Source organism: Spermophilus citellus (genome assembly GCF_964194105.1).
Source record: "Spermophilus citellus genome assembly, chromosome: 5".
NCBI classification, from domain to species: Eukaryota; Metazoa; Chordata; class Mammalia; order Rodentia; family Sciuridae; genus Spermophilus; species Spermophilus citellus.
Window position 1 is genome coordinate 152,762,646 of NC_138186.1, and position 20,904 is coordinate 152,783,549.

General features: G+C 38.3%; 1 protein-coding gene across 6 annotated transcripts in view; it reads left to right on the forward strand.

Annotated features, from left to right (window-relative positions):
* Positions 1-20,904, forward strand: part of UTRN (utrophin) — a 529,451-nt gene that overhangs the window by 109,407 nt on the left and 399,140 nt on the right. For all 6 annotated transcript variants that reach the window (XM_081294420.1, XM_081294421.1, XM_081294422.1 and 3 more), the window contains 4 exons: positions 15,270-15,362; positions 16,604-16,681; positions 17,039-17,131; positions 18,619-18,791. In XM_081294420.1, the coding sequence (XP_081150546.1) occupies positions 15,270-15,362; positions 16,604-16,681; positions 17,039-17,131; positions 18,619-18,791 (437 nt within the window). The remainder of the gene's footprint in view (positions 1-15,269; positions 15,363-16,603; positions 16,682-17,038; positions 17,132-18,618; positions 18,792-20,904) is intronic.

Genomic DNA, 20,904 nt, shown 5'->3' on the forward strand with positions numbered 1-20,904 from the left:
CAATCAAACATGGAAGGGTGTGTGTAAGGTGATGCATATGACAATTGAGAATAAATGATGGAAAAAAAACTTTCTTAGTGTTTGTGATAGGCCATTGACACCTTCGGAGATACACAAACTCCTGTAGTACCACAATGGTTTATTAAATGAACTTGATGTTTAAATCTGTTCATTTGTAATATAGGTAAATATATGTGATATAAATGGAGGCTTTAACCCCATGTGAGTTATTTGTCCCAGGATGGTTATAATTCTTTCGAATTTGTATCATTTTTACTAAATGTTCTAGCTATGGAATCTGACAGAGGGGCAGAAACCTTGTTTTATATGGAGAAAAAGTATCAAATGGGATGACCTTGAAAACTTCAGATTATGTCTAGTAAGAAGTCAAAGTCTGGGAGGAATTTATCTAAGAAATTAGGAGGATTTGGATCTACCAAGATGGAGGGCTTGTGACAGTAACACTGAACTTCATCCCCTCTTTTCCTTCCCTCTGGCTGTCTTCAATCCACCACTCAGCCTTCTTCCACACTGGGGACACAGGACAGGGCCTGTCACATTCTAGGCTGGGAGGTTTCCAGGGACTCTGTGCGCCTTCACCCTTGCTGAGATAGGGAAAGGCTGCATTTTCCCATGGTATTATTAGGTCATCTAGAGGCTGGCAAAAGAAAAAAATTCTGTTGAGGGTACTGAATTTTGTTTCATTTATTTTTTCTTGATATCCTAGGGTACACTGTGCTTGATTTCCAAATATATATTTTTTCCTAGGGTCTGCTCCTTCCCTACAGTATGTGCCTCTGTGCTGAGAAATCCAGACATGCATCAATGGCATCTTCTGCCATTTAGAAATTTGTTTTAAAACAGACATCTCTGTTGTCTCTGAGAATGAAAGGAATGTGAAAACCGACTTTTATCATGGGTCACTGACATCTTCAAAACCAAGTAATACAAAATCCAGTAGTACCACAACAGTTTATTAAATAAACTTGAAATATAAATTTGTGCATTTGTAATCTATCTATTATTTTGTAATAATCCAAACAGACACTGATGGCATTATCTGTCATTTAGAAATTTGTCTTTTTTTTTGGTGCTGGGATTGAACTCAGGGGCACTCGACCACTGAGCCACATCCCTAGCCCTATTTTGTATTTTATTTAGCGACTGAGTTATTTAGTGCCTTGCTTTTGCTGAGGCTGGCTTTGGACTCGAAATCCTCCTGTCTTAGCTTCCCCAGCTGCTGGGATTACAGGTGTGTGCCACCATGGCTGGCTAGACATTTCCTTTCTAGTCCTCTCTGCATCCAAAGTCTCAATTAAACACCAAATTTTGTTAATTTCAGCATTTTTTTTTTTTTTTTTTTTTTTTTTTGTACTGGGAGTCGAACCCAGGGACACTTAACCATTGTGCCATAGCCCCAGCCCTTAAAAAAAAAAAAAAAAATTATTTAAAGACAGGATCTTTTTTTTTTTTCCTCTTGCTGATTGGACTTTACTTATTTACTTACTTATTTAATTATTTATTTTATTGATTTAAAAAAATAAATGCTAGCAGAATGCATTACAATTGTTATTACACATATAAATGCAGCACAATTTTTCATATCTCTGGTTGTATATAAAGTATGTTGACACCATTTGTGACAGGGTCTTAACTGCGTTGCTTAGGCCTTGCCAAGTTGCTGAGGCTGGCTTTGAGCTCTCGATTCTTCTACCTCTGCCTCTCGAGCCTCTGGGGTTACAGGTGTGCACACCACCATGCCTGGGAACCTCTCTCCATCTTTACTGACACTTCCTTTTCGATGTTGCTATTATCTTCAATAGAAAAGTTTATGAATGACTGTATATGGGCAAAAACGATCAGTGGTTATCCTGTCTAACTGAGCCATCTGAGTTATCTCTGCCTTTCATTGTTTTTGAACAACGTCACAGTCACAATGGTAGATTGTAGAAAATAGATACTAATGCAGAAGATTCTTATCCATATAATGCAAGGTGGCTGAAATGCAAATGATTATTGCCCCTTGGATAGACCAGTTTTTGCATCTTTTGTAAATTTATTTCAGTTTTCCTTTTTTGACTGGGTGCATGTGGTCCTTTGAGTTGTCCTTGAACTGTTGATAACACCTTAATGGTTTCCTCCTTGATTAATGAGTTAAGTAATGTCTTTGACATAGGCTGATGTTACACTTTTTGGAGAGCTATGACTTGACCTTTTTTGGAAAATTATCTTCAAACCCTCAGACCACACTGTGATCATCTGCTAACTAGTTCTTCCTTTCCACATTTTACCTTTTTCATCCTCCTTTTCTAGTTTAGGCAGAGTAGTTGGAGTGATCTCAAAGGGAAAAGCTAATCACCTCTTTTTCTTCTGCAGGATCTTTCATTGCCTGCTCATTGTTCTTCTTTTAAAAAGAAACTTTGAAAGCTGAAATTGTATGTACTTAAGACAATACAGTGTGATGTCTTCATCTTCATTGGCTGTTAACGCCCTAAATACATGCCTGATCTACACCTGACTTGATTTTGCTTTATTCTTGCTCCTTCATGATATGTTCGCACATGATCTGTGCTGCAGCCCGAGGACCATCCTTGGCCTTTGAGCATGCTTCTTCCTCCAACTTCCTCTTTTCTTGGCCAACTCCTGGTCCTTCTTTTTGCCTAAGCTTAAATGTCACTTCCTCAAGAATATCTTTTCTGAACTCACACACTGGTAGATAATGCTCAGGACTCTCAGAGTGTTATCCTTTGATGCACTTAATAGTTATAATTTAAATAATTGCAGGTTTCTTCCCCCAGAGAGTGGGACTGTTTTGTTTATTGGTATAACTTTTGGTATTTAGTAAATACCCAGTGAGTATTTATCAGCTTAATAAATCAATGAGTGACATTGACATAAACATACATTTAAAATGTCTAGTAATATATAAACCACCTGAGGATGGTTTTATTGGAAAGAGACAGAATTTGTTAAGTAACTGGATTTAATATGTGCCATTCTTTTTCAGTTAGGTATGATTCTTCGCTACCTACTAAATTCACATTAAAAAAAATGAGGATTAAAGCTTAACAACTGGATTAGTTCATCCTTTGATAAAAGATTTGAAAAAGGCCTTGAGAATATTGAATAATATAGGTCTAACATCATCTTTTGATTTTTAGCAGTATCTGGATACCCATCTGTAGAAATTCAAATCCTCATTAATATGTCGAAGAGTGCATATCACAATGCACTGGAGTGCATTCAAACTCACGATGCTTCAGAGTTTGAATTTCTGGGAAGTAGTACAGAATAGAGTAAATTATGGTTTGGGGAGTTTGAAAAGTTATGAAGTACTCAGAAGAAAATTATTATTTAAAGAAGAAAAGAGTTAGGAAATTTAACCCTTATTTGTGGACATGCTGCTCATTTATTTATGGCCTCAAGCTAAATGTTAGCCACATTTTTCAGGTCTTTGTTTTTATTCTTTTAGCCATAAAACACACATGGTCATTAATTACCTACTCATATTGCCAAGAAATATTGGGCATTGCTGTGAGGCATATGAGAGATTATAATTACTTAGGAATTCTAAATAAAAATCCTATGAGTGATCCCTAACTTGTGCTAATCCTGGTCTGTGCTACATATTTTAAGACAGAAATGAAGAAAAAAAAATTGGCTCATAAAGCCCACTTGGTACCACTGAATAGCATATAAAACTTGAGTGTTTTGTTCCTCTGATTTCAACAGCCTCTGGTTCATAAGCAGATTGGTGTCCCAAGAAAGGCAGTGAGGGCCTCTTGCTTTGCAGTTGGGAAATTTGTTATGACTTTGAGCCTGGATTTTCTTTGGCCGACTTTCAGAGCTGCTCATCTGGCAGGGATGAGAACATACACATTGCAGAAGCTCTTTTATCAGTTTGGTGAAACGATTCTCAAAAGAGGTTTAACAAACCAAGGTTAGGGAGAGAATGTACAATCTTTTTTTAAAACCCTGAACTTTTGCTTGAGCAAATTTCTGCCTTTTCTTTTTCTAAGACATAGAGGAGCCAAGCTTTCATACCTTACAACCCAAACTTGAAATTTACGTGGACAGAACCCGAGAGAGGAAATCTTTGAAGCATTTTTTTTTGTGTGTGTGTGGATTTCAATGTGAAGAGCTATTCAGATATTTTTTTGGGGGGGGCAGTGTTATTACTGTCTACTTTTTTCCTGTTGGAAGCTGATGATCACAAAAGCAGGAGTGGAAAAGTCACAGAGGGAGATTTGTGGAGGGTGTGCACTAAAAGTAGCCCCAGACATTTTTTCCACTCATAGATGTTCATTTTAGCATTGCAAAGGAGACTGTGCAGGCCTCCTTGTGTGATGATAAGTAGCATCTGTTGTAGGTGTTTGAGCATGAACAGGTTCACACTGGGTCTGTCACTGGTTTAGTTTATAAATATGTGCATGGCAGCTCAACTAATTGTTTCAGGAGCTCAGCCCATTCAAGTGGTTCCTTAAAAAGAAATTCAAATTTAATAATTTATGTTTATTCACTCTATTCATTAATACCTCTAAGAAGCAAACAGTAAAATGTACTCCATATTCTTAAATACAAGCTTCCAGACATTTTAGCAATTATTAAGTAAGCTTTTATGGGTTTGTTTTAATTCCATTTGATTTTTTTAAAATTTGATTTTTGTTTCAAAATCATATTTGCAAAATGAATTCATCTGGTTTAACTGAAACAACTTAAATATTGTTTAATATGCTGTGTTTTATGCATATTCAATACTTAATAAATGATTTTGACAGATCCTATTGGTATTTGTAATTGTGAAAACAAATTTGGTAGTATCTGTTGAGTCACTCTTTGTAATTGATGATCAATTTGGGATTTAAAAAAATCTTCTAGTTTTTAAATTTTATTTACTCTTATTCTATATGACAGCAGAGTGAAATTCAATTCATATTATACAAATAGAGCACGATTTTTCGTGTTTCTGGTTGAACACAAAGTATATTCACACCATTTGTGTCTTCATACATGTACTTAGGGTAATGATGCCCATCTCATTCCACCGTCTTTCCTCTCCCTCTCTTTTGTCCTATCTAAAGTTCATCTGTTCCCCCCATGCTCCCTGACCCAACCCTATTATGAATCAGCATCCTTATATTAGAGAAGACATTTGGCATTTGGTGTTTTGGGATTGGCTTACTTCACTTAGCATTATATTCTCCAACTCCATCCATTTACCTGCAAATGCCATGACTTAATTCTCTTTTAATGTTGAGTAATATTCCATTGTGTGTATATACCACATTTTATTTATCCATTCATCTACTGAAGGGTATCTAGGTTGGATCCACAATTTAGCTATTGTGAATTGTGCTGCTATAAATGCTGATATAGCTGTGTCCCTGTACTATGCTGTTTTTAAATCCTTTGGGTATAAACCTAGGAGTGGGATAGCTGGGTCAAATGGTGGTTCCATTCCCAGTTTTCCAAGGAATCTCCATATTGCTTTCTAGATTGGCTGCACCAATTTGCAGTTCCACCGGCAATGTAGAGTGTGCCCCTTTCCTCACATCCTTGCCAACACTTATTGTTGTTTGTATTTTTTGTATGCGTGTGTTTGTTTTTTGGTACTGGGGATTGAAGCCGGGAACCATTCATTCTCCTCTGATGTACATCCCTAGTCTCCTCACCTGGGCTTTTTTTTTTTTTTTTAATTAAGATCTTTCTCAGTTGCTGAGCCTGGTCTCAAAATTGTGATCCTCCTGCCTCAGATATTGAGTAGCTGGGGTTATATGTGTGTTGGAATTGATCTGCTGAGAGGAAATGACATTTCATCCTTGACCTGGGTGTGGGAGGGAAGAGACACCTACCTTGTGCTTTTCTGTTTAGCCTAATGGCACCATGTGATTTCACTACCTACAGCTTTTAAGGGTGGGCCCTGATGGTTCAGCACAGTTAGGCCTAAGCAAGAGTGGCAGTGGAAGGGGAAGATTGCTGATGAGGCAGCTTTCTTTGAGAGAAAGGAAGCACTTGCCATCTGTTACACAGAGCAAGAGGACTGGATCCATCTTCAGCTGTACCTGGCCTAGGAAGCCTGTGGCTCAGGCTTGATGATACGTAGGTAGTTACCCACACTATGGAGGGAGTTGAATCTGGGGAAAGCCAACACTGTTAGTTTTGTTGTTATTATCTGTTGGGGAAATAAAAAAAAAAATCCTGCCAACAGTTCTTCATACCAATATAGGATACAGGGAAAACACAAATTTATTTTTAAGTATGGATATCAAATAGGTATATGCAGGCAGTTAGCAGAATCAAGTCCAGGTAGAAGTGCACACAAAAACATCGTCAAGTAAAACAAAGCACAATGAACACTTGTTTCCTTGAGAGACAAATGAATGGATGCTCCTAGGGATGGTCTCCTGTCCACCTCTGAGCCACTTCTGTGTTTACCTTGCATTTAAAACTAGATAAAGGGCTTAATTTAGTTCCTGACTAGAATGTTGAGCCTATTATGTTTTGGAGGAGACAGATGCCTGAAGGAGAGGAAAGGGGCAGACCAGCTGCCCCTCCTTGATGAGCTGTATTACTTACATAGTTTGACTATGGACCTTGTAGGGTATGCATATGGAGTTGGGGCCTGTTCTGCCTGTGGATCTCATTATTTGTTCCTAGAGTAGGTAAGTGGTCCCTGTCTCTACCCTCCAGGTGCCTGGGTCCCACACATGCTTCTATTATCTCATTTTAAAAAAATCATGCCTATAGTTAGGTCTCTTTTCAAAATCAAGGCAAAGCTTCTATTACTTGTCTGTATTTATGATTCCCTGAAAGGTATTTTTTGGTTTCAAGGGTGTTTCATACATTCATTTTATTTCAGTGGATACTGTAAGTCACTGCTTGGTGATTAAGTGGGCACTGGTCTGTGATGGCCTGAGCCACCTGTTTTGCTTGTCTTTCTGTCTTCCTTTTCTTTTCTCTCTCCCTGCTTCCAAGTGAGCTGAACTTCGAGCTTCTTACTGGAATCTTTTTCATTTCTGGATTGAATCCAGGGCCTTGTGCATGCAAGGCAAGCACTCTACCAACTGAGCTATAGCTCCAGCCCCTCTTTTTTGTTTCTTAAGAGTTTATACTGGCATCTTGAATTCTCAGAGTGAATGGCTCCCACCCTGGATTCCCTTACTTTGACTTGGTGCCCCTTGATGGTGCTGCTCTGTTGGTGTCTTTATGATCTGTTTAGGCCTCACCTCAGGACCCTCTTTTTGTTTCAGTCGTTTTCTCAGTTGGAAACAGCACTGCTCTCACTCTTTCACCATGAACTCGAGTCATAGACGTGGATACTGAGGATCACACACACCTTCATTTCACTGAGATAGCCACATATTTGGTAGTTGAGACCAACAAATTACCATTTTGCTTAACCTTGACTAGAGACACCATTTTTTTTTAAAAAGCTAATACTTTTTACAGTGTTTATATCTAATATATAGATACTGTATAAAACAGGTAATAGAAGAAATTCAAAGAGAAACTTTTCAACTTCTTTTAACTCTGCCATTCAGGAAAAAAAAAACCCACATCATTTTGTTGTAAAATTCTTTAAAAATATATTTAAGTATAAATGTATTATGGTTAATTTAGGTGACCGTACATAGTACTTGATGGAGCATTATGAATTTTTAAGAAGGTGAAAAGTTAGACGAACCAAAAAGAGTGTTTATTTGTATTAGTTTTGAAATTAGGAATTTATAAGTTCTGGTTTGAAAATATTGGGAAATAGGGGCTGGGGTTGTGGCTCAGTGGTAGAGCATTTGCCTTGCACGTGTGAGGCACTGGGTTCAATCCTCAGCACCACATTAAAAAAAAAAAAAAACTAAATAAACAAAGGTATTGTGTCCATCTGCAATTAAAAATTTAAAAAAAATATTGGGAAATTTTTAATTATTTCTTTTTGAATTTTTAAATTTACCAATTCCTTGGAAAAAGTAAATGAGAGAAAGAAAGGTGGGGGGGGGAGAGGGAGATAAAGAGAGAAGCTATGAAATTTTCAATTTGTTATCAGATACTGGGGTATTTTTCTTGGATTGATCAAAAGAATGCAAATATATCATTGTTTGTACATTCTCTCTACATTTTGTGTGTGTAAGTGTTCCATGTACATGTGTATGTATGCCACATACATATATGCTTGCATAGACATAGGATAGTGAGAATACTAGCAATTGCATGGACTGGCTCAACTCTCCTTTTGAGAAAGCCTGTCTTTCTTCTTATTGTACACAAATAGTTGTAACTTGATTATTCATAATAGGTTTAGATATGTCCTAGAACAGATTCTGTCTTGATACTGTATCTGTCACTGTGCACAATTTTAGCAGGACCTAGCTGGTTCCCTAGTCCACCCATTGTGCTCATCCTGTTGCCTTGGTGCTGTTTATGTTTACATCTGTTCAGACTCCAAGGGCCTTGAAGGCGAGGTCTGCATCTATCAGCCTGGCTCCTCCGCCTCAGCACAGTGCTAGGTAGAGCACACGCTCACGGACCTTCCAAATGGAAAACCCAAGTCCCAGTTTCATCTCGGTTTGTTTATTGTTGGTACAAACAATTTGCATCTCATCCAAACCGTACTTACTAAATATTACTTTCTTATTCAGTCTTTTACAGATTTTTTTTCCTATTGCTACAACTATTGGGGCTGACAAACTTGACCTACCATGAAAATAATTGTGATTGGGAGTAGCATTGGAGAAAGGGAAGAATAATACAGTGTCAGATCAGAGACAGGGTGTGGCCCAGATCTCACAGGATCCTTTATTTGCAAGTTTGGTTGTATTTTCCCATAACAGGACTCCATTAGGTTAAAGTACAGAGATGATATGATGTGTTTTGCACCTTGAAAGTAGAATCACTCAGCTCTTAAATGAAAACAAAGAGATCACTTAGCCTGTGCTGGAGTTCAGGCAGGAGAGAATGGTGGTTTGGAGTGAAGTTGCAGCAGTATGATGATGGGAAGGGCCATGCTTGTATGTGTTTTTGGAGGTAGGAGGACAGGGATGGGGATAGGTTAGAGGGGAACTGAGTGCAAGGGAAGGAGCTTGGAATGATGCTGTTGATGTTGATCTGAACAAATATGAAGACTGTGTTGTGGTAGTGGGGAGGGGCTTGTGATTGATCGTGTTGTCTGGTGTGTGTGTGTGTGTGTGTGTGTGTGTGTGTGTGTGTCCCATCCACAGAGTCCACCAGCTCCTCAAGGGCCCCACTGTTGACTCCTGCTATCTTTCCTATATATGTGGTTCTGCCCTTATGCAATGATTGCTTCTCGGTTGCCCTGTGACCTGGTGTGCCTGGAGACAAGATTCATTGGTCTGGTGTGATGTTCTAGGAAATTACAAATATAGTACCAGGAGAGTTGACATATAAACTTCTTTTGAAAAAACTGGAAGTTCTGCCAACAGTGAACCTGGGTTCCCACGGGAGCATGCATGGTTGGAACTAGGCACTGGCTGCCACCGTCAGCCTTCAGGGCTGCTGATTCTCCAGGTGTGACTGGGGAGCATTGGATTCCTGTCACTCAGTGGGTGACAGATCCCCTCCCTTCTCCCTTTGCATTGCAATGACAGTTTGCTTCTTTGCTCTGACATAACAGTATTAATATGGTCCCCTCTTGTCAAATTGGTGTTAGGACTTCTGTTAGGGGAGTGCAAAGAACTGGGCACAGCGGGATGAGAGTTGGGGGCAGCCAAGACTGACACACCAGGATGGTAGCCATTGTCATCTGGCCTGGTATCCTGTAACCTTGATTTTTTTTTTTAAAGCTAAGTGCAACCCAAACTTATCTTTCCTCCAGGTACAAGTTCGTTTGTACTACTTTGTGTTTATTGGAAAACTATGGAAACCCTGTGTTGTGAATGGGGACAGAGACTTGAACTTGGCACTTCTAAAGGGCCAAACACAAAGGAGGCATTCACTAAATATTTTTCCTATTGAATTATTAAACTGTATTCTTTCTGTCAGAGAAATCTCTGCAAATAATTCTGTACAAAGAGTAAATAATCTTAATAAGAGGTTAACTGTTAGGATGAATCCATTTTTATTTTTGTTAGAAGATGACTTCTGACATTTCTAGACTTTCTCCTAGAGCAGATCCCATGTTTAGAACCTTAGCACCAAACATGCTTTAAAGTAGTATATTGAGAACAAAACAAAAAGCAAAACGATAACTTTCTTTGGATTCATGTCATGCAATATATGTCTTGTTGCCCTCTTTGAGAAATTGTCAAATATATCCACCCCAACCCAGTGATTAAATATTTTCTCCTCTGTATGTCACAGTTGTATGCCCTCATTATTTCAGTGGGAATATAGCATGGATGTTGAGAATGTAGATTTGGAACCAGATTTTATGGTATCAGATCCTGGTTCTGCCTCTCACTTCTGGTTCTGCTTGTCACCTGCTATGTCTTTTTTTTTGGAGGGGGGGTGGGACTGGGGATTGAACCCTGGGGTGCTTAACCACTGAGCAACCTCCCTGGCCCTTTTAAAATTTTTATTTAGAGACAAGGACTCACTAAGTTGCTTAGGGCCTAAGTTGCTGAGTCTGGCTGTGAACTCGCCATCCCCCTGCCTCAGCTTCCTGAGCTCCTGGGATTACAGGCGTGCACTACCATGCCTCACTTGTTATGTCATTTTACGTCTCATATTTTCCTCACCTATAAGTTGGGGATACTGATGGTATTTGCCTTCAAGTACTACTATAAAGAAATATACATGTAAAATATATCTATATCTCTGTAAATCTTTTAGAACATATCTGATATACAGAGAGTACTTGCTGTTATTGTCTGTGAGCATTTCACTCTTCTATTGTATGGCCCATCAGTTAAGAACAGATTTTACATTTTTAGATCATTGCAAAGATCATAATAATAATAATAATAATAATAATAATAGTAATTATTATTATTATTATTATTTTGTGACATGGAAATTATACGAAGTTCAAATTTTAGTGTTTGTGAAACATAGTAGTTATTCCCTTTGGCTCATTTGTTGATATACTGCCTGCAGCAGCTTTCACATCGCCACCACAGGGTCGAGCAGTTTGACAGGGGCCACCTGACCAGCTGAGCCTGAATTATGTGCTCTCTTATGCTTTATAAAGGAGCATTTTTGATCCCTGTGTAGAGCACAGAAATTGAATTATCATGCTTATTCAGGTGTCACTCTCTAGGGCTGTTGATGACACTTGACCTTTGTCATAGGCTGGTCTTTTCCATTCTTCCATGCCCATTCCTAAGTTGTATTTGTCAGGAATATGTAGTAGTTTGTAGTATTTGTATTTGTGCATGGTAAGTGTGAGTGTATGTTTTAAGTGAATTTGTGTGTGTGTGTGTGTGTGTGTGTGTGTGTGGTGCTGGGGATTGAACCCAGGGCCTTGTGCATGTGAGGCAAGCACTCTACCAACTGAGCTATATCCCCAGCCCTAAGTATAAGTTTTGAGCCACAGTTTCCAATGTGATCCCTGAATGAGCCCAGGCACCTTCCTGCCCCCTATTCAGTGGGGAGGTTCACACATTCAGTCTCCCCTCATCTGCCATCCTGCAGGTGGCCTTCTTTGGGAACTGGGTAGCAGTGTATAGCAATAACATCTTCGCTTTTGTTTGGGGAGTTCAGGGAGAAGGAGACACTTGCACAAGACATTTCTTATGGATTACCATCAAATGTTTATTTGAAATTTAGAAACAGAGGAAATGGAGCTCTTGTTATTCACTGTATGGGTATGCATGTATGTGTGTGTTTAAAGAAGAAAGGGCTTTGGTTGCCCTTGTATGAATGATTCACTTCTACCTGGATTGTGTCTTCCTAATCTTTGTTTCAACAGATTGTAACTCAAGTAGCCTTTCTTAAACTTATTTCTCAGTAAGCAAATCAATGAACTGGACCAAAAAAAGTGTCCCATTTAGAAAAATTCATGCCATCTTTTAGAAGTCCTACTCTGTCATACCTGTGGATCTTTTAGAAGAACCATGTTGGTTTGCAGCTATATTACACCTGGCCCATGGCTGGTGCCTAGAGCACAGGTATGCTGTTGTGTGGCAATGCGAATTGGTTTTGAAAAGGATATGTGCCTGCAGACCATCATATTCATGAATTCAGGTGTTGGAAGATCTTTGTCTATGAATTGATAGTAACATGTTCCCATGTTCAGTGCCTGGTTTTATATTTGTACCTAGGATGAAGAAATGCTTATTTTTTTTTTAAAGTCCTTTCAGTACTTATCGAAGTTTTATGACCCTTCATAATAGTAAAAATTGCTTAAGTTATACTTGTGGTATAAATGATAATATCGACCATTGATTAGACATCTGTTATCCTAGTTTTTAACAGATAAACAAATAGGATGCAGAAGGGCCATGTAACTTGCCTAAAGTTCCACAATGAGTCAAAGGCTTCTTGTGTACAGATATGTTCATTGATGGACATCCATAATTAGTTATAATATGGATAAATATTTGCATTTACTTTTTTTATACTATGCTGTTTTATATTATTTTGTTCATTTTTTTTTTTTTTTGAAAATGGGGTGTGGATTAGAGAGGGTTAATTGCTGCCTGGGTATTCCTTAGCTACCCTGGCCCTAGTATTTCCTAAGGTCCTAAGACCAGATAACCACATTCTTCTCTCCTGTGCACTTTACCTGTATTCTTATCTCTCTGTTGTGTCTAAGACTTGAAAGGAAACTTAGCTCTTTGACGGCTAACTTGCTGAATTGTGCCATGGACAGGTGGAAGATGAGGTCCACGCCTGCCCTTTGATTTTACTGAGGGCAGGTAGAAAGGCTTCTTTGTTTCAAAAATTTCCCTGTGCTTTGCTTTCTGAAGCACCGCCTCTGGAATGTGACATCCTTGTCATCTGTGTGTGCCGGACACCATCACTGCCCACCACAGTGGCAGCTTAGAGTAGAAAATCAGCTTTGTTTTAGACACACCCGAGTGACAGTTTATTCTTTACAGATTCTGTGGTAAAAATGTAGCCATGCTTTCCCTCTTGTAAAGTATAGGAGCTCGGGGAAAGGCACATGTTGAAAATCATTAGTTGACCAAATATTATTATTATTTAAAAATAGGTAAGGAGCCAGGTGTGGCACCAGTAATCCTAGATACTCAGAAAGCTAAGGCAGGAGGATCATGAGTTCATGTCCAGCCTCAGAAACTTATCAAGACACTATCTCAAAAGAAAATATGAAAAAGAAAAGCTGGGGATGTAGCTCAGTGGTAAAACTCCCCTGGGTTCAGTCCCCAGTACTACAGCTATTACTACTACTACTACTACTACTACTACTAATAATTAAATACAAATAAGTAAGGAATTGGAAGGGGAGCAAAAAGGAGTCATACAAAGTTTTAGGAAATTTTAGAATGCTCTACTGGCAGGAAGTAGGATTATTAATTTCTGTGGCGACTTCATACATGAAGAGAATTATTTGCTGTGAGATAATAATACCGCCTTCATTCCACCACACTTTATAGTTTTCAGGACATTTTCACATGGTATTATATTATTTGATCTCTATAGTAACTTCTAGTTGAAAGGAGGTTGAGTAGCTGAGCCAAGGGCACCAGGTTGGTAAGGAACTGCTCCTCACGTTGAGGCTTCCTGACTTTCTGCCTGGTCACGACCCAGTTGTGAACAACTTGTCCTGATACAGGAAGGCACATGTCTGCCAAGCTATAATGACTGGAGTGGGATTTTCTGGCCTCAGATACTGGAGCATGTTAATCAGTGGGAGTTTATGTTACTTATCAGCCAGGGACAAGAGTTCAGGGATTCTATAAGCTTTCTCAGCCCAAATACTGGACTTAGACACAGACCCCAAAGTGCCTTTATCAGTAAAAAATTAATGACCAAAAATACAGACTTGGCACCTAAGAGCTGAAATTGATGACAAAAGACCTGCTTCCATAATGAAGATGGAAAGATGTCACTTGATGAATGTGAAGAGCAGTGACAAAGTCAGGATGCCCAGGTTCTAGGTGGCTCTGTACCACATGCTGGGCGCTTGCTAACACTTTAAAAAATTATTAAAAAATTGTTTTAATTAGTTATATATGACAGTAGAATGTACTTTGATCCATTGTATATAATGGAGTGTAATTTCTCATTCTTCTCGTTAACGCATTATGTAGAATCCCACTGGTCGTATAGTTATTTACATACATAGGGTAATAATTTCTGATTCATTCTACTGTCCTTCCTACCTCCATACCCTCTCCCTTCCCTTCACTACTCTCTTATCTAAAGTAACTTTGTTCTTCCCTAGCCCCTTCCCCATGGTGAATTAGCATCCGCATATCAGAGAAAACATTTGACCTTTGGTTTTTGGGATTGGCTAATTTTACTTAGCATGATATTCTTCAGCTCCATTTGTTACCAGCAAATGTCATAATTTCATTCTTCTTTAAGGTTGAGTAATTCATATATGCGTGTGTGTGTGTGTCTGTGTGATATATATATATATATATATATATCTTTTTATCCATTCATCTGTTGAAGGGCACCTAGGTTGGTTCCATAGTTTAGCTATTAAGAATTGAGCTATTATAAACATTGATGTGGCTGTGTCCCTGTAGTATGCTGTTTTTAAGTCCTTTGGGTATAGACCAAGGAGTGGGATAGCTGGGTCAAATGGTGGTTCCATTCCAAGTTTTCTGAGGACTTTCCATAATGGTTGCACAAATTCTCATTCCCACCAACAATGTATGAGTGTACCTTTTCCCCTACATTCTCTCCAACATTTATTGTTGTTTGTATTCTTGGTAATTGCCATTCTGACTGGGGTGAGATGAAATCTTAGAGTAGTATTGATTTGCATTTCTCTAATTGCTAAAAATATTGAATATTTTTCATATATTTATTGATTGATTGTATTTCTTCTTTTGTGAAGTGTCTGTTCAGTTACTTGCTGACATATTTAATGCTGCTTATTATCATTCTTTTTTTCAGGAGCATGGACCAGAGGTGAGACATAGTAACAGCCTAACCACAGCTTTATTTGATCCTGTTCTAAGAAATTATGCAATTTGTATCTTTCAGCTTAAAAGGTTCATTATGGAATTTTAAAATTCTGTTTTTATACATGTTTTTTTCTATACAAGTCAAACTTGAATAGTCTGCAGAGTATCCCAAACTTTTTCTTGGGGGAAAAAAATGAAACTACTCATTTGTGTGTCAGCCCTGTATGAGCCATTTCTTGTGGAAATGACTCATATTTTATCTTTTCTTTATTACAGAGTGGAAAACCACCCATCAATGATATGTTCACTGACCTCAAAGATGGAAGGAAGTTATTGGATCTTCTAGAAGGACTCACAGGAACATCACTGGTGAGAGGAGTCGTCTCTGAGAACGAGACTAACAGATTGTCTTTGGTCATTACTGACTCTTGGAGACCTATTGTGGGTATTTAAAATGTAAAGGCTGCAGAAGAACATTTTAAAAAGCTGTGCTTTGATAGAGCAGCATTTAGGCATTCTTGGGGCTCCGTTTTCATCAAAGATAAAATTACCTTAAATGTTTATATATGCTCAGGTTGGCAGTTACAAAAAAATAATGGATTTGACAAGAGGAAATAATATTTTGAATGTTAGAGACAACCACGTTAAATAAAAAAAAAAACCACCATATATTGTTGCTAAACACTGTGGCATCTATTTCTATCCAGGATTTCAGTATCAATTTTGTGTTTGCTTCTTTATCAAATCCAACTCTATTACTTTATGTGTAAGGTTCTGTGTTTTCTCATGGAGATAACACTCTTGAAGAGGATGTATTTTGTGGGTATAAACTTTTTTTTTTTGTTGTTGTTATAAATTTTTACACCAGAGGCAGAATTACTGTAAAGGTATAGAGGGATGTGCTCCTGCAAAGATGAATTCTTTTCTTGCCAAAGCATGGATGTGACACTCTCAGTTCCTCCAGGTGATGGCTAGGCATCTGGTAGAGAGGCAGATCCTTCTCCCGGATAAGATTCCCTGGCCATTGAGGTGGAAGGAAGCTGCTCAGGTTACCTGACCCCAGGTAGGGAAGTGATGCCTTCCAGGTGGACCTCGAACTAGTGCCAGGAAACACAGGCTAGTGCTTGGAATCCCCTTTGCTTTGTGGTTTATTCACATCTGTGCAGAACAGAGGGGACCCCCTTCTCCTGTATCTTTATACATCCAGATCCATTTAGATAAAGGGGGCTTTGTTCTATAGCATGGGTTCCCAAATGTGTCTGCCTGTTAGAATTACCAGGGAAATCTTTTACAGGTTCCAAACCCATACCACATTCCAGAATCATTAAGTCACAGTCTTTGAGGGAGGGAGAGACACAACCATTAATAATTTTTGAAGCTTCCCAGGACATTCCAGTGTGCAGACAAGTTAGTGAATCAGTATTTTAAGATATTGTTAGTTGGGGGATTTGCATCACATAAACTCTAGTGTCTAGGGTGGTGGCCCAGGCTTTGGGGCTCCAAGGATGTGGGACGCAGCTTGCTGAGCTGCTGTTTCACATACAACAGTCTTTGTTGGTCAGGCATATGGAGGGATACTGGGTCTTACTTGCTTTTATTTTACTTTCCAGCCAAAGGAACGGGGTTCCACGAGGGTACATGCCTTAAATAACGTCAACAGAGTGCTGCAGGTTTTACATCAGAACAATGTAAGCTTGTAAAGTGACTTCTAGGGTTTGGTTCTGCCATCTGCATTATTTATTGCAAAATCAGCTTCCTGTGCTATGCATTGGCGTCAACTGATTCTTAGAAATGTCTTTTTTTTTTTTTTTTAATTGAAAGTATTGGATCTTTCTATGAGTGAAGGAACAGTCATGGGCTCTTTCTGGTGGCTTTATTGATCTATCATATAAATAATATACTTTTGAAATGTAGGTTTACCTAATTCTCTAAAATGAGATTTCTTTTATCTCTCATTTATATTGTTGTGCAAATGTATTACATTGAAAATCTGGATTTCTCTGAAGAAATTGTTGTAAAAGGTATTTTCTTTTTCATCTTGACAGGTGGAATTAGTGAATATAGGAGGAACTGACATTGTAGATGGAAATCACAAATTGACTTTGGGACTACTTTGGAGCATCATTTTGCACTGGCAGGTGGAGACATTTCCAATCACTTTTGAATAGAAAATGTTGAAAATGTATTTTTGTGTATTTGTTTCCTAGGGGTGCATTGACAAAGTACTAATCTGCTGGGTTGGAACAACAGAAATTCATTGTCTTGCAATTCTGCAGTCTTGGAGTATAAGTTCAAGGTGTCTGTAGGGTTGGGTCCTTCTGAGGGTTTTGAGGGAGACTCTGCTTCTTACTTGTCCCCCAGCTTCTGGTGGCAGTTGGTGATCTTTGGTCTTTGTTGGCTTGTGGCAACATAGCTCCAAGCTTCACAGGACACCTTCCCTGTGTGTCTGTGTTCCTGTTTCCTGATTTAGTTAAGGACACAGCCATATTGTATTTAAGGCCCACCCTGCCCCAGAATGACCACCCTACCATAACTGGTTACATATCCAATGACCTTATTTCCAAGTAAGGCCCTGTTCTGAGCTACTGGGGGTAAGGACTTCAATGCTGGGAATTTGAGAGGACACAGTTGGACTCATATAGCAGTTTGGAATGGAAGAGGCTGACAAGCTTCTCTGTTTTCTGGAATAAGAAAAGGGAGTATCTGTTTTTCTTATATTGAATGAAAGAAATTAACAAAGCTTACAGAAGAGTTGCAAGAATCATTTAAGATGTTTGCAAATACCCTCATTCACATTCCCCAAATGGCAACAGTTTCCCTTATTTCTTTTGCTTTTTCTCTCTCTAAGTGCTTCTATGTGTATTTCTAAAAATGTGGCATCCTCCTAAAACCCAGGAACTCTTTTACATAGCCATAATATAATATTAATATAGCAATATAAAAATGTATACTATCAATATTTATAATTATTGCATTATAATACAGTAATTTATCCATCCATCCATCTTCCCTTCTCTCCATGTGTTCTTTTGTGTATCAGCAGATATATCATGGAATTTACATAGATTTATAATCTTTTACTACTATTAATCATTTTGATGCTTAAGTTGTCCGAGATATGGCTAGTGTGAGCCCCTTAAGTTTGCTCTTGGGTCCTTTTGGTGTTTCCACAACATTTCTTAAAGCACATATACTACTTTAGGGTAAGAGTATAAAATGTTCATTCTGGAATATAACTGTCATTGTTATCATTCTTTGATTTTGTAGTCAGTCAAATGTTCTTCCTTTAAAAAAAAGTTCTTTTCTCATTTTTTAATAGAAAATAAATATTGGGTTTTCTTCATACAAAAAGACCTTTGTAAGTGAAGAGTGTAAAATGTGGCTTTTATGTTACTATGACAGTAATGCTCATTGTAACCAAACAGTACAAGTAGGGTTTTAGATGTAGAAAGTACAGTAATGTATAAAATTAAGGTAAGTAGCATTTGCAAATCCAAATTTTTTTTGAAGGAAAAAATTTGAAATAAGATAAATGCCATAATGGTAACTTAGAGTCATACTCTTCGTCAGGGACTTGATTGATGTGACCGTGAAGTTACAGGCAGGTGTGGTTTCTCTTAAATAGGTAAAAGATGTCATGAAGGACATCATGTCAGACCTGCAGCAGACGAACAGTGAGAAGATCCTGCTGAGCTGGGTGCGGCAGACCACCAGGCCCTACAGCCAAGTCAACGTCCTCAACTTCACCACCAGCTGGACTGACGGACTTGCCTTCAATGCTGTGCTCCACCGACACAAGTAAGACATCTCTCGGCTTAGAAGAGGGCTTTCCACATTTGCATGTCCTCTCTGGCCCTTCTTTGTCCTTTGCTCCAAAGCTCCTTCCCCACAATCTCTGCTCTCTTCATTGCACTTGCTCAGCCAGAACATGAAGAAAAGAGCTATCATGGAAGAAAACCACCCATGGAGTCTCCAAATGCCACAGTGCAATGTCCATGATTTCTCCTACATATTTATAACTTAAAAAATGTAAGATAATTCACATAGTTCAATCCCACTCATTCAGCCCTCAGTAATACATACAAAGAATTGTGTTCATTTCTATTCTTATAGCAAAAGTAGAACTATGTATTCAATGTAATCCCAATTAAAAATAACCACATAATTTTTCTCATGAAACTTGTAAAAAGATTCTAATTTGTCTACAAAAGTACAAAGGTTCCAGAATAATCCAAAGTACACTGGAGAAGAACCAGGCTGGAATATTTCCCCCAAAGAAACCAAAATTATGAAGCTGTATTATTTAAGATTACGCAGTGCTATAAGTAAATAAAGTAACATAATAGATAGAATCATATGAAATTGCCAATACTTGACTGTTTTTGATGTACAAAAATGGTGGCCATATGATTCATCCTAACCAAATAAAGAGCTCAGAAATTTCTCCATTACTTAGGAAAAACTGATAAAAAATTGAACTGATATTGCACATTAATAGATGGTATGGGACAGTTGGTAATCCATAAGTAAATAAATGCATTGGTTTCTTATCTCCCCATACCTCCCCCCCAAAAAAATAAATTCTGCATGGATCAAGGATTTAAATGCCAAAGGCAAAATTTGTTATGTTTCATTGCTATTGTAAATTATTCATTTTCTCGTTTCATTTTTCTGCAATGTTCTTGGCTGGTATATAAAAATGCAATAGACTTTTTTTACATTTTATATATGGAAACTTATTGAATTCTTCTGAATTTTAGTAAGTTTGTCTTTGTGGGCCTGTGGGGATTTTTTTTCCCCTGTTTTTCTGTTTTGGGTGGGGTGGGATGGGGTGGAGGCTAGTGGTGGTGGTGGTGGTTAAAATGTCCTTGAATTAGGATTGTTTTCTTCTCTTTTTTTTCTGTTCCTCCTGGTGCCTTGTACTTTAGTGCAGTATTGATTCAGTGATAGTGAGCAGAATGTTTTGTTCCTGGTAACAAAGGCATTGCTTTTCATGTTGTACCATAAGAATGGGGTCTGTTGTAGCTTTTTTTTTGCTACACTTTTTTTTTTTTTTTTTAATGAAGTTAAAGCCTTCCTCCTCCATATTCTTCCACTCCTCCTGTATCAGCTTAAGGAGGCTGTTCTCTGATCCTTGCTGGCTTAGAGCTTTTATCAGGAAAAAGTATTACATTTAGTCATTACTTTTCCCATCTATTAATTAATTCAGCAAGTACATGAGGAGTGCCTGTTGTGTGCCAGACACAGGTGTCAAGCAGAGAACCAAATGGGCAAAAATCCTAGTCCACTTGGAGTTGATGATCCAACAGAGGAAGGGAGACAGACTTTTAAAAATGGGAATATAAGTTGTATCTAGAAATCTTAAACATACTGGAGAGCAACACATTAAGCAAGAGGGTAGGAGGCACCTGGTCTGTGGGAGGGCAGGGTCTGTTGGGGGCTGGGTGGTGGGAATGGGCACAAGAAGTCAGGGAGGAGCTTGGGGAGAGGAGGGTGGGGGATCAAGTCCCAGAAGGCATGTGGGTCAAAGATTTAAGAGCACAGAGAAAATGATCACTTTGGGGTATGTCAATGTGATAGTAGTGTCCAAGTTGTGAGATTAAAGGAAAATTAAGATAGCAATGAAATGCTAACAACCTAGAGGGGACAGTGGAGGGCAAGCCTCTCAGGGCCTTTGGTTTAGAAATGCCATGTGAACTGATACATTTAAGTTCATTGTAGTCATTCAGTTTGGACTTTTTAATTTTTTTTACCTTTTCTTTTCTGTTTACTTTTTAAAATATTGATAGGTTTCCCCAACCTCTTTTTTTTTCTCTTTTACTCTTTGTGAAATACTATATACTTGAATCTCTTAGTGGTTACCCCAGAAACCTTTTTTTTTTTAAAAAAAAAAATTTAGTTTTGAATGGAC